The 16,758-nt window shown below is 43.9% G+C and overlaps 1 protein-coding gene across 1 annotated transcript in view; it reads right to left on the bottom strand.

The window, feature by feature from the left end:
* The window catches only part of MYL10 (myosin light chain 10), a 28,962-nt gene extending 24,556 nt beyond the window's left edge, over positions 1–4,406 (bottom strand). Inside the window, exon 1 of the mRNA XM_072978287.2 lies at positions 4,291–4,406. Coding sequence (XP_072834388.1) covers positions 4,291–4,293 — 3 coding nt within the window. The 5' untranslated portion in view covers positions 4,294–4,406. The remainder of the gene's footprint in view (positions 1–4,290) is intronic.
* Positions 4,407–16,758: the final 12,352 nt, after the last annotated feature.

Genomic DNA, 16,758 nt, shown 5'->3' with positions numbered 1-16,758 from the left:
CCATCCGTGTACATAAACAATTGGATTCATGCCTTTGTCTTTTTAAAAAAAAAAAAACAAAGCACAGCCACAGTGACTCAGAAAGCAAAACAGCAATCAAAGGTAGAAATTAATACAAATCTCAAACAGTCGGAGCCAGTAAATCTTTTTACGAGGCAGCACTGAAACACCAGTTTAAAGAAAATAATGATCTGACGGCGGAAGGCAGCTGGCCTTCCTCCGTCCTGAAGAACAACAGATTGCATGTTGAAAGAATTAAAAACAGCCACGTCTTCAGCAGCTGCCTGCACCAACCCATGTAAGGGGGTGGCTAGACCAGCAGGCAAGGGCCGCGGAGACTCAGCCTCAAAACCCTCACCTTAGCCAGGAAGCCTGAGCCAGTCACTGTTTTTCGGGCTCTACTACCTCGCAAGATTGTTGTGAGGATGCTATTTCCTCCCTGTTGCTCCCCTGCCACTTTATCCCTCTTTCCTCGTCTTTTTCTTCCACCCTCCGAGACCCCTCTTCCCTTAGTCCCTCTTGCTTCTTTCCATCATCCCCCTTCCATCTCCCTGAATTCCCTCCCTCTCTTTTCCCTTTTCGATCTCCCCTTATCTACCCCCCTCTCTCCCCCCACCCCTCCCAGCAGGCCACGAGGGACTCATCGCTCTTGCCCGGAGATTTGAACCCGAGGCTTGGGTGCTATCTGTAGCCATGGAAATACGAGGGGGAAACTAGGTGATTAATTTGCAGTGTAAAAATAAGCAGAGTCTATCCATGGGAAACGCCAGTGCATGGAAAAACTCATATTTGTTTGCACCCACAACCCCCCAGAATCTGGCCCGTCCAAACCAGCATGGATAGTGACCCTGTGGGCCGGGCGATCTGGGAGGTGTTGCTCAAAAACACAAACGTAATTTTACCATTCCCAGGTGAACAGGGGACTGTGGTGGCTTTTTACACAGGGACAATTGGAACCCGGGGAGAAGCATCCAGTTATCTCAGTGATTCCCAACCTTGATCTTCTCGGACTACAACTCCCAGAGGTCTTCACCACCAGCTGCGCTGGCCAGGATTTCTGGGAGTTGTAGTCCAAGAACATCTGGAGACCCAAGGTGGGGAACCACTGAGTTATCTGAAAAGGGCATTATATAAGGAAAGGTGGCTAGAAGTCAAGTGCTTCTAAAGCAGGCCCTTGCTAAGCCTTATTTCTCTCATATAGGGCAACTCCTTCATTTTTTGGGGGAGGGGGGGTTAACAACCCATTAAAATACCCACTTCTTTTTGCCAGGCCTTCTTCTGCTTAGCAGCTTGCTTGCTTGATGCTTGCAATTCCACCCCAATAACCCAAATTAAGGCCATCTGGCTTTTTGTAGGGATTCCAGAATAAGCGTTCTGTCGCGCCCATTCTGTTGACTGGATAGCTCAGTGAGTTGGGTATGTGGCTGTGGAACTAGATGTTGGGAGTTGGATTCACTCACGGGGCCTCCAGGGAGGAGAGCCAGCCTGGGTGGCCTTGGGCCAGCTGCAGAGTCCCGGAGCAACCTCCAGAAGAAGGGAAGGGCCAGCCACTTCTGGGGAAATTCAGCATGCTCAAGGACATCCGGGGAACCCTGAAACGGGTTGCCATAAGTCAGAATTGGCTTGAAGGCATATGATGATTATTCTTAATGCCTGCTTTCGGCAATAAATTCAGGGGAGGTGTATATAGTCTGAAACAAAATACGGTATTCCAGTGTAATCTTAAATGTGAACTATGGAGAGGTCATCGTACTTATTGCTTCCTTAATATATAGAAAGACAGGATAGAATTATCCTATGGTTCTTAGCAATGCGCCTTTGTTTTTCCTTAAATCTCTAAATTGTGCTGCAATTTATCTAAGAAAAAGACTGAAGATGAAAATTGAAAGAGTGGTGGGTTGTGTTTTTTTTTTAAGTTTGATAAGGATTTTGATCCCGATTCTTGACGTTCTGAGCAAAATGAGGAGGAGAAGCTGTTTTGAAGGGGGGGGGCATGAGATTTTTATCCTTGTCAAAGACTGAGGCATGGATTTCTTAAAAACAGAAAACCATTCGTTGAGGGGGGGGAATAAGGAGAGGAAAGCGGAATGCGAAAGTTGGAAATCACAGGTTGAAATTGTCTTGTGCAACCTTATCCCACACAGGAAGAATGATGTCCTAATCCCCCAACAATGACATCCAATTTAATGTAAATTAATGTAAAGTTTCGTAATTGCAACCCCCTCCCCTTTAGGGTTCTGAGGTTCTCCCTAGGGCTCCTTTTCAATCTCGGCAAGCCTCAGGACTGGGGGGGGGGGGCGGGAGCTTTTAATATCTAAAAATCGGCAGCAGATTGCCGGTGATACCACCCAATAGCCCAGAAGCAGTAATCTGGCAGCACATTTTGGCAACTGCAGGCTAGAGATGTAACATTTCCGGGGAAAAAACACCAATTTTTTCTGGGGGAAGTGGGTTGTTTTTTTCCCAGAAAAAAATGAAAATTTCAGGCCATTTCATATCTCTAGAGATAATTTAAATACATAAAGACTCAGACATCTTTCATCAAGGTCTTGGTGTTATATATTTTGAATACCATGTCATATACATATTCTATATCATTGTAAAAGAACATATTCCGCACTCTGTATTTCTTTTTTCAATTTTTTTTTGGGGGGGGGGAATGGCTTTGGAAAAACACAGGAGAAAAACTGTTGGTTTTTTCCCCCAGGTTTTTTTTTCTCCAAACCTTCCCATCTTTATTAAAGACTTCCTCCCACATTGCTGGGCTCCCAAAGTCTTCCGAGGTCAAAAGGGAGCCACAAGGAACCTCATAATCTAAAGTGGGGAGAGGAAGCTTTCTATTAAATTACGTTACTGTCATAAGATGGTGACAGTCTCATACTTGCATGGCAGAAAGTTTTGCTAAGAGGATTTGAGCCACCTGGTCTTACTCACACACAAGCACACCTCTAGAAGATTTCCAGTTACTTGGAAGTCCCTTAATCAGCTATGGACTGTGGAGTCGGGGACAGCTAAGAAAATGGGACTTTTGCCCCAACGCAGCCCTTTGAGAAAGCGGAGAAAGATACACAACTTCACAGCTACATCCATGTACTGTGTTTAACCGCAACGCTCCCTGTGGAAGATTTTACGCTAGCTGCCCCGAAACCTCTTGATGTTGCACATTACTTGGCAAAAATTATCTGTTTATTAATTAGGGTGCATCTTAACAAAGAAAGTAAGTGAAAGACGAAGGACTCAAACAGGCGTTAGAATAGGTTGGAAGAGAAACTAGCCAGGTCATAGGTTTGAGAGCTCAACTCAGCTGTTGATTACCATATTTTTCCTTCTATAAGACACCCCCATGTATAAGACATCCACCCCCACTTTTCTAATCTAAAATTAAGAAATCTAAGTGGGGCTTAGAAAGTGTAAGAGGAAAGGGATCAAAGCGCTGCAGGATCGCTTTGATCCCTGCTTTCCCCTCCACTTATTTTTGTTCTCTCCTCAGCTTACTCCCGTGTATAAGATGACCCTCAATTTTTAGTCTAAAGATTTTAGACAAAAGTATAGTCTTATATATGGAAAAATATGGCACTGCGTCTTCCTGAATCTGTTGACTTTCTTGGTATTGGACTGGTCCCAGCAATTGTCTATCATCACTTTCATCATCCTCACTACCACCCTCATCTTAGAAATGCAGACCTGGAAGGGACCCTCTGGTCCAGCCTTTGTCAAGGAGACTTAGTGGGGGGTTTGAACTCCCAGCGTCGGGCTTCGCAGCCAGAGACCCTCAACCACTGAGTTATCTAACCAAGTGGCCTCCATCTCTCTCTTTCTCTCTCTTCCTTCCATGTCAGGTCACCCTTATCTTGAACAGAAGAGAGACACGGAGTTATGCAGAAGGCTAAAGGCTGAAATGGGAGACTCTACACAGACTAACCACAATTTAAATACAAATAACCTTTTCCACTTAGAAGTCATTTCAGTGGATTCTGGGAGTTGTGGTTCAAGGAAGGAAACTTTTTGAACTCTGCTGTGGATTTGCTTCACAAACAGAAGATAGAGGGATGGAGCAAAATTAAATCTAAATTCAAAGTATTTGTGGTTCTCACTGTGGCTATGAGCTCAGGAAGGAAGGAAGGAAGGAAGGAAGGAAGGAAGGAAGGAAGGAAGGAAGGAAGGAAGGAAGGAAGGAAGGAAATGAGGGTGGGAGGGAGGGAAATGGTGCAAAATTAAGTTTAAAGATAAATTCAGATATTTTTCTAGAATTGAGCTATAGAGGCAGACAGACAGAGACAGACATCTTACCATGCTGGAGTTCTTCACCTTCTCTGCCCACCGACCCACACAATTACTATTGTCCCTCTATATATAGCATCGTTTGGGAGTGAAAAATACACTCGCTCCAAGTTTAGACAATGGATGCAAGACTGGAGAAGCGCAGCAACTGTACTCCGATGCCATTCCAGACATTTTATGCTCCTTGGCAGGTTGGCTTCCATGGAATTAGCACATTATAAGTAGAACAGGAAAGCTGAAACCAAATGAGGTGGGCCGAAACACATTTGCAGGTGGGAACAAGCTTTTCAGAGCTGTGCCTTGACCCCTACCAATAAAAACAACAACTGTTCACCATTGCAATAATTTTTACTCCTGTGCACAGAAAAAGACCACAGACCATCACATTAGCAGTAGCAGCAGTAGCAAAGCAAAGCAAAAGCCACTTTGTGCCTGCCAAAACTGTGTTTTGTAAGTACAAAAAACTTGGTGTTTTTTTCTGTCCAAAGCCATGCCTTTTGCACAAAATGTGACAGCTTTTGCTAATCACATTGGTGTGCAAAATGCCAAGTTTGTGTGCAAAAGTCTGTGTTTCCCTCCCCTCTTTTATTTTGCAAAAAAAGTCCCCAAAATGTGAAAACTGCACAAAAAATTCTTCTAAGGCCACCCAAGTAGGGCCAAAACTTCTGAAAAGTTTTGCTGTCAACTCTGGGAGTGAAGAAAGCAAAAATCCACATCCCAGCTCCAAATGCTACTAGACTGGAACTGCCCTGGTCCCTTACTATCGGCCATGTGTCTCACATCATAAGATGTGAGGAATGGTGTAGACTGTGTAGAAAGAAAAGAACGGGAGTTGAAGAGGAGAAGACAAAGGCAATGAAGACAAAAGCAATGAAGACAAAGTCAATGAAGACAGTGACAGAGATGACAAAGATGGTGAAGAAAACCAAGGCGGCAACCAAGATGGCTAAGGAACTTATCATTCAGAAATCATGTCTGTTTATCACAGATAGAGGACTGCATTCTGCTTGTGGAAAGAGAGGAATCTGAAAAGGAAAGCATCCATTATTCCAGGGGGCTCTTCCTGCAAGTGGAGATAATGGTTTTTCAGGGTCTTGACTCACACAAAGAGTCCTCATCTTTTGGGACTCCTTGCTTCCCATGTATAGGAAAGCAACCAACACCAGAAAAGAGGAAATCAGGGCTGGCACACTTCCTGCCCAATTTCTGAACAACTGGAAAAAAAATCCTGCCTTTGAAAGCTCGCTCTCCTTTTTGAACAACTTCCGAGTCAGAAAACAGACAAGAAAGGAGAGAAAGGTGGATAAAAGGATTTTTTTTTAAGGGGGGGGCGAAGGGAGGCTGTTTATTTAATTGCCCTAAAAATTTCCATCATTCAGTTGGGTAATTAGAGAGCTAACTGATTCAGCCAGCAATTTCCTTATAATACTGACATGTGGGGTGGGGGGTGATGAAGAAAGGATTGAGTAGGGAGTAAAATAATTGATGCTGAGTATTTCCCTTGAAATATTAAATAACAAATTTTATGCCTAGCTCCAGGGTCTTCTCTATTACCTTTCCCAAGTCTCTGTTTTCCTTTCTTCCGCAGCTGATTTGCATTTTCCCTTCGTAGGGAAAATAGGTCTGAAAGCATTAATTGATTAATGATGCATGGATGGGTCCCCCCCCCCCTTGTAAAAGGCATGTTAGTCTCTTACAGCTGGATTGGAAAAAAAAACTAGAACGGTATTATTAGAAAAGGAAGTGATACTTCATTGTAGGATAAAAATGTTCTCTCAGCAAGAAATCTGAAGATATTGTTCAGGATTTTCCTAAAATGGAACCTCCAAATCATTGAAGTCTTTCTCAACATGGTCTCCCTAATATCGGACTGTTGTTACAAGAATTAAGTGGAGAGGCAGAGGAATGGCCCCCATACATCACCTTGAGCCCAGTAGAGGAAAGGCAAGCTGCAATTGTAACTTACAAAAATATATATAGGGAAAAATTAATAACTAATGGAAAAGACCTCACTCTTAGTAGAACATTAGATATCTGATCTTGGTTAGATAAGACTGGGTTAGATGGACAAATACTGCTTGATGTAACAGGTTTCTTCAAGACAATGCATTTGCTTTCCGTACTATATCTGGCTCAGTCCTGATCTTATTGGTATGATTACCACCATCCATACAACATTCTCCCAGTTTTGCTTGGCACAGGGACATTTTCCGTGGCTTTCCGTATCTTTTCAACCCTCCTGCAAGCATTGTTCATCTTTAGTATCCACTTTAGCGCTATGGCACTCCCATTTGAAATTGATGTTCGATGCGGGTTTCAGAGTAGTGTTTGTCCTTTTTTCTTCTTTTTTTAAAAATTTTCTAAAGAAAGAGGTTTCTTTTCAAGAGAAAGTAATGTTTTTACAAGGAAATCTTGGATGCACATCCAGTAAGCTGTGCCCTCTCTTGCCGCCAAGAAAAACAGGCAGAGCATTTCCTTCCTCTCAAACATCTTGATGTAGACGTTCTTTTCCACTGTATTGATTTCCAGGAGGGCAGATATGCTAAGAGTTTTGGGAGCACCCTGGGTTTGAGATCCGTGGGCCCAGAGCTCTATGCCCCTTGACCTTGAGAAAGAGGAAACCTCTCCCCGCTTTGTCTTGGGAAGCACAGTATCTTGGGTTGGCCCTGATTTCACTCTATGCATCTGACGAATTGAGCAGAAGTTTATGCGATGGTCAAATGAGTCAGTGCTTTAAGGTTCCACAGGATTCACAATACAATAGTTCTTCAACTGGTTGTGTTGAGTAGTGCCTTGGGCAGGATGCACGGTCCCAGGAATTGTCCCTCCCCCGCCCGCAGGAGAAGGGAATGGTAAACCACTTCTGAGTGCTTTCTAGCTGGAAAAACCCTAAAAAGGGTCTCCCTGAGTCAGAATTGACTTGAGGGCACAGGATGATTGATCATTCCAAAGACACCATGAGAAGACACTTCCTGAGGAAATGCATCCTCATTCTCCATCTCTTGCTGCAAAGGTGTAAAGCTGTAGATGTTGCTGATGAACTCCTTCCTCCAACATATCGCAGCCAACTGCTTGAGACTAGGGATGGGGTTTTTTAAGATCTTGGACTACAAATCCCATAATGTCCTGTTCTAGGAGTTCCAGTTTACACCTAGATGTGGATCCGCTGGGAGAAAATGCCTACACTAGAAGGTTGTGAGCCTTAGCTAGGCCTAGCTCTGCTCAAGCTTCCTGTTCCTGCCCCAGTGCAAGCTGGGAGCTTTCTTCCTGAACAGGAAACTAGGTGAAGCTGGGCCTAGCTAAGCCTCGAAGTCCAGATTAAGCCTTTTCTCCTAAACTGGAGAAAAGGCCTAACCTGGACTTTGAGGCTTAGCTAGGCTGCGAGGTTCTGTGAGGTGTGTGTAAATTGGGTAGAACTTCCAGAATGAGGCATTACAGAATTCTAGTGCAAGAAGTCAAAGTGTCCCGGCCTTACGTGAGGCAACTGCCTCACTCTGCCTAAGGGTAGGGCCGACCCTGGAGGAGCTGTCTTTTGAGTATGGGTTCCCTCCATTGCTGATCTTCTCATCTTGCCACAGAACCCCAGGAACACTGCAAGGACATTATTTGGGAAACCCCATTAAACCAGAGACCATTAAACCCCATTAAACCAGAGACCACAAGGGGAGTTCTATGGTCCAAGCATGTCAGGCCGTGAGTTTTGCCCCGCGCGCAGGTTCCGGATGCTGCTGCCACCACCACACTGTCATGATGTTTCGGTTGGCTGTGGGTTGTTACAACTGCCCCGCCATTGGAAAGCCGCCTTGTGCCTGTCTCTTTGGTGGTAGGTGCAGAGCTGCGGTATCGGATTTGACAAACAAGGCACTCCCTCTCTTCCGCCCAGGTCACTTTCGGTTCCTTACAGCTGGCTGCACTGTGTCAAGTGGAATAATTTGTCATGAATAAACAGCTCGCTAATCCGCACCAGCACTGGGGAGCAAATGACATAATCCGATGTGGCCATGGGAGAAGAATGCAGTTGTGCATTTATGTTTGTTACACGTTTACGATGGGGAGGGGGTGGGCAAAGCGCGGCCTTTTGACTGTGTGGGGGTCTTCCCAAGATCCTCCCAGCCTTCTTCCAGCAAGCCAGTGGGTAGCAGCGCATGGAAGATGCACCTTTTAAATAGGTCACATCTCCCCCGCCCACCTTCCAGCTTGGAACATCCCGAAAGATCAATGTTGCATAACTCCCCATCTCATGTGTTATATTTTAGGGGGATTTTTGTTGTCTGCACAGCCCACAAAGGGTCCAAGAGGCGGAAAATTTTGGGAGTTTTTACAACCTCGCAGGCTGCCTTTTTGAAGGTTTGGCAGGGAGGGGCCTTTCTGGGCTCGGTGACTGTCAATTTATTCAGCACTAACCAATCGTTCCTTTCCTGCCTCTGAATTCAAAGAAAGTCCCGCCCTTCTGCTCAGGGCCTCCCCCCCCCCACCGACTCTGTTGACATTGGGTAGGCTGTTGAAATCTTGCTGAAAGCAGTCATGATTCTCAGTTTGCTGTTTGATCTGTTCAGCTGTAAGTAATGAAACCTTTTTTATTCTTTCTCCTATTAATGTCTGAGAGTGAGCTATTGAGACTGTAGGTGCCAGTTAATGAGGAAAAGGGATAGACTGCTGTGGGGGAGCTTGAAGCTATTCTGCTCTCTGCATCTGTGTACCTCTGCTATGCAGCTAGAGGAATTTAACCAAATATTCAAAACTCTGCAATAGAACATTGGCTCCAAGACCAGCTAAAGTTGCCCACCCAGGACTTTGGACAGTATTCTGTTATGGAATTGGACCGGACGATTCAACAGTATTCTCATAAACGTTGACCTACATGTTGTTGCAAAGGGTCTGCTCTTAGTTGAAAACCAGCACAATGTAGCAGATAGAGTGATGGACAGGGGCTCAGGACACATGGATTTGAATCCCCATTTTGCCGTGGAAACCCACTGGGGAAGCTAACAATAAAGTCACTCCTTAAATACATACTTACTTTGGGTTGCCATAAGTCAGTTACAACCGGACCAGTACGTAGCGCACACATTCACACTTTTCGTTGCCACTAACAAAGAAAGACTGCTGGATAGATCAGTGGTTTGGAGCTCTAGCTGTGAGACCAGACATTGGGAGTTTGATTCCCCTACGGTGCCTCCTTGACGTGGGCTGGACTGGGCGATCCCACAGGATCCCTTCCAGCCCTACCATTCTAAGATTATGATTATTATATTATAATACAATGCCAGTCACAAACGGTCTCTACAAAGGGACCATCAAGCAACCTCTGTCCTATGCATGCATTTACTCTGTCCCTCCACGTCTAGGCATGGGAACAGCCTGTGTCTAAAATGATGGTCTGCTTTAATGTTTTCGCACCCCCAGAGAGTCACCACAAAAAAGCAGAATTTCATTCCCACCTCCAGAATTTGCAAATTGGCAGGCAGATAATAATTGAACTTTGTGCGAGTACAGTAGGAAACCCCCCCCCCCATCTGCGGGATGAGTATCTGCTGATTCAGATATCTGTGCCTTAAAATGCTAAATAAAAAAGTCAAGTTGTATTTACAAAATTGGCCACTAGTAGGAGCAAGAGACCAGGCAATGTCTAGTGTTCCATATTTTCACGTTTTTTCAGTATCGGCAGGGTGACTTGGAACGGATTTCTCATGGATACTGAGAGCCTTCTGTATTCTATTATCAATTACTTATGTGCATACAATTCAGGGGATGGAATCCACAGACATGCTTTAATGGCAGAGGAAATTTTGGAAGTTTGGTGAAATACATGGATGCATGACACACAATGTGTAAATAAAGGAGCACTTTAGCAATCATCTCAAAAAAAAAATGTGGACAAAGTCCAGTGCAGAAAAAAAAAACACCAATTCCAGAAACCCATTAGAAAACAAGGGCAGGGGACGGAAAATGCAGCTGGAAAACAGACAAAAGCCACAATGTTGAGACCAAATTGTTTTCACTTCTTCATCGTTGGGCATGTTTAGCCTTGGGAAAAGAAGATAGAGGGGAGAGAGGAGAGCATTTTTCAAAGACTTGAAAAGTAGTCCTACAGAGAAGAGGCAGGATCTGTTCTCCATCATCCCAGAGTGCAGGACACACAGCAATGGGCTCAAGTTAAAGGAAGCCAGATTTTGGTGGAACATCAGGAAAAACTTCCTAAGTGTTAGAGCAGTATGACAACAGAACCAAGGACAGTTAGAAATGGTGAGCGCTCCAACACTGGAGGCATTTGAGAAAAAAAAAGCAGACAACCATCTGTCAAATATACTTTGATTTGGATCCCTACACAGGGTTGAACTCAATAGGTTTATAGGCCCCTTCCAACACCATTCAGATACGATTGTGTGATCTTAAGCTTGCTAAATCTGCAGTGCTTCTTGCTTATTTTTTAATCCTCAGAAGAGGACTGAAAAGAACACTCCAGTTAAGAAAAGAAAGACAGAAAAGCTTGGTCAGACCAGCAACGCTCCATCGGGAAGCATCCTTGGACACCAACCTACTGAGAGGTTCTTCTGCGACAACCTCATTTAGAAGGCTGGAATCCCCATGTTCTTCTGTCAACCTCAGCCTCTCAACCCAGATCTGAGTCCGGTGCAGGAGAACTGGATGGGCCTCTCCAGCCATCTCGCCCGCCCGTCCTAAAACCATCTGTCAGTCCCTCGCGTCTTTTGAGCTGATGTGAAGCATGCTTCAGCAGGACGGTGGGTGGACATGCCCTTGACAAAGCTGCCTTCTCTTGCCCCCGCTAATCTTCTGCACAGATGTTGTGCTTCTGCTTTGATCCCCAAAAATGTCCCACGCAGCCCAAAGCATTACGGTGCCCACCTCGAGTACGGATGGAATAGCTACCACCTCTCTTTCGAAATGTGTAGGAGGATCCAGTGAAATCGGATCGCCCGTGTTCTTTTCCTGCCAGACCACCATCTGAGAGAGGAAAGCCTCAAGCTGGCAGCTGACCGGTCTCTATTGTTGTTTGCTGAGATAAAGCCCTGTAGTCTTTTCTGACCTTAAAAACAGCTGCAGACTCCCTCGGGAATCTTAAAAGAAGACCGAACATGGTTATGCGACAGAATGAAGTCCAGAGATTGTGTCACCCGGACGGTTTTAACACAGTTGCACACTGCCGGTGTACATGTCAGACCATAAAGCCCCTCGGATCAGATTTGGAGACGAAAGGCAATAAAGGGCCATAGTGGGGCCATCAATGGGGGGGACAAAGGAGTTTTTTCACCTGAAATGATAAGCTAACAAAAGTTTAGTTCAACCAAAAGTCAGGTTTTGTTTTCTTTTTCTACCCATTTGGAATGTCAAACACAGTGATGTTGGGAAAACATCTGGCCTGGAGCAGAGTGAGAAGGAGGTACAACATTGACAAGCATGCTTTGGTTTTGTCTTTTTAGGAGTATTTCCAAGGTGCAAGATCAAAATTGGCCACTAGGTAGAAACAGATGGTATTTCTTTTTCTTTTTCTTTTTTGGAGCTATGCACAAAGAACATCTAAGACTCCCTGTGCATTGCCACTCAGGGAGTCAGAGGTTTTCCTTGTGCATAGCTCCAAAAAAAGAGAGAGTGAAATACTTCCACCTAGTGGCCAATTTTGATCTTGCACCTTGGAAATACTCCTAAAAAGACAAAACCAAAGCATGTTTCTCCTGCTGCTTATGTGTCATAAGAGAGGGCTCTAAATTTGAGACATTTCTGCTAAAATGCATTAAAATATCCTTTGCAGGTAATGTTTGAAAGTACCTAGAATGTTACTCATTACTGGAGCTTTGGTGATTGGCATTTGTGGATTACAATTCCCAGAATATCCCAGACAACACCCCACGTTCTGATTTTTATAGTCCAAAAACACAATTCTACTCATTACACCAAAGTAACTGACAAAGTATTCATGACAGCTAAAAAGTAACTTTGGAAATGCTAGTTACATTACTAATTATCCAAAAGTAAGAAGTTTTGAGTAACTTTGTTGTTTCTGTGTGTCATTTGTAATAACTGTCACGTGTAACTACTGTACAGTGGGGTCTCTACTTAAGAACGTCTCTACTTAAGAACAATCCAACTTAAGAACAGGTCCATTTGCTAAATTTTGCTTCTACTTGAGAACAGAAATCCAAGATAAGAACAGGAAAAAAAACCTTTCCTGCTCTTTTTTTAACCTTAGGTCATCTTATGTTAAAAAAAAATTCTCCCCCTAGTGGTAGAGTACGTATTAACCAGCTTTGCATTAGTTCCTATGGGAACTAATGCTTCAATGTACGAACGCACCTCTACATAACAAAAAAACAGCCAGAACGGATTAATTGGTTTTCAGTCCATTCCTATGGGAAATTTTGCTTCAACTTAAGAATGTTTCAACTTAAGAACACCATTCCAAAACGGATTAAGTTCTTAAGTAGAGGTTCCACTGTAGTTTCTATGGACGGAAAAGAGCAGATACAGATTAAATGGTTTTCAATGCATTCCTATGGGAAATGCAGATTCAACATAAGAACTTTTCAACTTGAGAACCACCTTCCAATACGGATTAAGTTCTTAAGTAGAGACCCCACTGTACTGTGTTGTTTTTACTTACTAGATATGTTACTACTAATAATAATAATTTGCCATCAAGTCAGTTCTGACTTATGGTGACCCTTTTCAGCACTGGCATCACGAGCATCATCTTACAACTGCAGAGTTGGAAGGGACCCTGTGGATCATCAAGTGCTGGACCTATGTTATATATAACTACTTACTTTCAAGCTCTATCTTGGTTTGTATTAGCATAAGATCACAGTACCCACAGGGTATTAGTTCCAAACCGTCCCTCCCCACAGATGCTGAAAAACAGTATTGAACGCTATATATGGCATGGTCTGTGTCTCCCTATAGTGGCCAGTTTGGATAAATACTCCATGGAATTACATATAAATAGATACTTCTGGGTTTTTTAATTTAGTATTTTCAGCAAGCGGATAAGGAAATCAGTGGGTTCAGTATCCACTGTATATCCATTTTGTAAGTTTCAACAAGGAACATATTGACTGTTATTTTCCATCCTAGCTTCTTTACATGTACAAATCATTTTGCCCGATGTTAGCTCCCATTCTTTTTCTACGTTTATAATCTTTTGTATCTGCTCTTCTCCAGATTCTTTTCCTTCTCCTTTGTTAATACAATATGTTTCGTTTTGATAATGAAAAAAATAAATAAAAGAGAGAGGGAAAAGAATAAGAAAATAAAAGAATTAACTGTTTTTCCTGCTTAGAGTTTTGATGAATCTTGTAAACGTGGGTCTCCTATAAATAACCCCAGGTCGTGCTCATTAGGACTCTCTGGCCCCTTGAGTATTAGGGAACCTCATTTGCAGGCTTCAGCGACAACCGGTTGTACACACTCTATGGTGAGATCCTGCCTTGTAAGCTGCGGATTATATTTTATTCATTGTCACAGGGGCAGATGATGAATGCTGGTTTCACTCACCACTCTCGACCTTTCCTGGATCATATATCTGCCCAATGTCAGAAAAGAAACGGCTCACCTGGATGGACCCTTGTGAGCATCACGGATTCCTGTGGCCAGCTGCCTTTAACCGGAAATGTGATTCCTTGTCAAACCAAGAAACATCAGCTTCACCAACAAGCAACATGGCACGTTCAGAGTCTTCTCCGTGCTTCGCCTGGGATCCTGGTCTGTGTTAATCTGTGCTAACAAGCTTGCATTTTACATAGTTCCCTGATGTTCTGTGTTATAACGTCGTGCCTAAACTCCTTTCTATTTTACTCATGCTATTTCATGCTGATTGACCTTCTTTCCTTGCTCAATACTTACCACCATTCTACTCCCCAAACACTGGATACTAAGGTTAGCATGGCTCCCTTGCTATGCTGTGGTTTGATCCATAAGTGTCACACTCCTCACTATCACATGTGCTGATCTGGTTGTAGGTGGGGTGGACTTGGAGAACCACTCTAGGCCGGCTGTGGATCAGGCCATGGAAGTCCCAAGTCCAAGCCAAAAACTCTGGCAAGTACTCATGGTGGCAGGATTTGAATTTCTGGTAAAATTCCCTGTGTTACGTACGCAGCAGAAGTACAGAGATTCACAGAGAAAAATAGCTTCAAGTTCCTCAAATAGTCCACTCCTTTCTCATTAACTGGCATGTAAAGTCTTAATAACTCACTCACAGACATTGATAGGAGGAGAAAAAGGTTTTCATTACTTACAGTTGCAAACAAATCAACAGCAAACAAATAATACAACTGGCAATCAACAAACTAAAGAAAGGGAAAGGAACACTTAATGAAGAGGCGGGGCTCTCTTTGAACTATGCATGTCAATCTAGCAGCACTAACCAATAATCCCTTCCCTGCCTCTGAATTCAAAGAGAGCCCAGCCTCTCTGCTCAAGTGTTTTTCCCCCCTCTCTGGACTCTGTTGGAGTCTGTTGCTGAAAAGCAGTCGTGTTTGTTAATTTGCTGTTTGATAGGTTCAGTTGTAAGCAATGAAATATTTTATTCTTTCTCCTACTAATGTGAAAATGACGCCATGTAAGCAACGATTTCCCTTCCCCTCCCCTTGGAGCAAATTAATAATTTTACACGGATGTTTCTCTCTGCTGGCATGGTGGAATCTCCCGGCAGAGGGAATACAATCATCTGGAACCACCTTCTTGCAATCCTGCATTCAAAGCCTTGTTTAATGGCCATTCAATTTTCTTAGCCACATGTGAGGCAAAGAACCCCTTCCGTCCAACATTTTTCTAACGCCCAGAACTTGGGAGGCCTCTGCGGGAGGGTATGTGTCTCTCAGATTTTCCACTGTTAAAATTTATTTGGTCACGGGTTCCGATTCCTCCCACTGCTTGAAATACAGACCTGCAGTAGCGTATGGTCAAATCCTGATGGGAACGGGCAGACGAGATACATGTGTGTGTTTGTGTGTGTGTGTGTGTGTGTGTGTGTGTGAGAGAGAGAGAGAGAGAGAGAGAGAGACAGAGAGACAGAGAGACAGAGAGAGAGAGATTGGTGTGTGGGAGGGCACAAAATCTAACCATCATGTCATTCTTTTAAGCCCCCAAGCTAAGACAGAAGGTTGCAACTGTCACAGGGAAAACAGATGAGGGGACCCGGAAAGATAAATTCACCCCAGTGAGAAATGCAGGTCGGGGGAAGCATCTTGATGCACAGCCGCCATTGATGGAGGCTGAACGGTTGGCTTGAAGTTCAATTAAATATTGATCTAACACAGTGACCTTTCGCAGGCAGATTCCCCCCTCCACCGACCTCAAATGAAGACAACTGATCCCCCAGGACTTCGAGAGGAGCCTTAGGGAGTGGGCAGGCAGGTGGACGCAAACCGATCAACAAGTCCAGGTTGAAAGAAAAGGGAGCCGTATGGTCATTGCAATATACCAATGCAGACACTGGCAACACCTTTAGAGACCACTTTCGAAAAAACTCATCATAGTCTGCGATCTTTCGTGGATCAGGACCATTCCCTTTGTCGGGGATGCGCCGGCATGAAGAACTGAAAAGTTCCAAAGTTCGTGGCATGAGAGATTTTGCCCAGAAAGTTTCTCTTCAATCGATGTCTCTCCACCTTGCTTTCTGGATAACAATAATGCGGTTATTAATAATAATATCTGTGTGCTGGCAAGTCAGTTCTGACTTATGACAATCCTCAAGGTTTTCTAGGTAGAGAACACACACAGAAGTGGTTTACCAGTGCCTTCCTCCGGGGGCGCCCTGAGACCGTGTAGCTTGGCTGGCTCTTCTCCCTGGAGATGCACCGTGGGGGGATCGAACTCCCAGCCTCTTGTTCTGCCGCTAAGATGCTTAAATCATGAAGCAATCCAGCCAGCTGATGCAATTAGTAGCTACAAGTTAATTTTATGAGTAACGAGTGACACCTCTGTTACTTAGGTGCAGCAAGCAACATCTTGTTGCTTTCAGAAGTTACTTTTAAAGGCCATTTTAAGGCATTTAAGAAGCCATTCTTATAGGAAATTCTTCAGGCTGTCTGCCATTCTCTTATGAATTCTGAAATATTCTGTGGGTTTTCCTCTTGTAGTTTAAAAAATACAGTGGTGCCTTGACTTACGAACTTAATCCGTCCCAGAAGATGTTCGTAAATCGGAAAGTTCATAAGTCAAATCAGCATTTCCCACAGGAATGCAATGAAAACCGATTAATCCGTTCCAGCTGTTTTTTGTTTGTATGTAGAGGCGCCGTTTGTAAGTTGAAGCATTTGTTCCCTTAGGAACGAATGCAAAACTGGTCAATCCGTCCTCTACCACTAGGGGGAGAAAAAAGTTTAACCTAAGATCTTAGGTTTAAAAAAGGGCAGGAAAGGAGGGAGGGAGGGAACGAACAAGTCAAAGCTTCGTTTGCAAGTCGAAGCAAAATTTAGCGAAAGGAGCTGTTCGTAAGTCGAAATGTTCTTATGTAGG

This window comes from Pogona vitticeps, chromosome 7 (assembly GCF_051106095.1).
Source record: "Pogona vitticeps strain Pit_001003342236 chromosome 7, PviZW2.1, whole genome shotgun sequence".
NCBI classification, from domain to species: Eukaryota; Metazoa; Chordata; class Lepidosauria; order Squamata; family Agamidae; genus Pogona; species Pogona vitticeps.
This window is presented reverse-complemented; position numbering and strand designations above follow the sequence as displayed.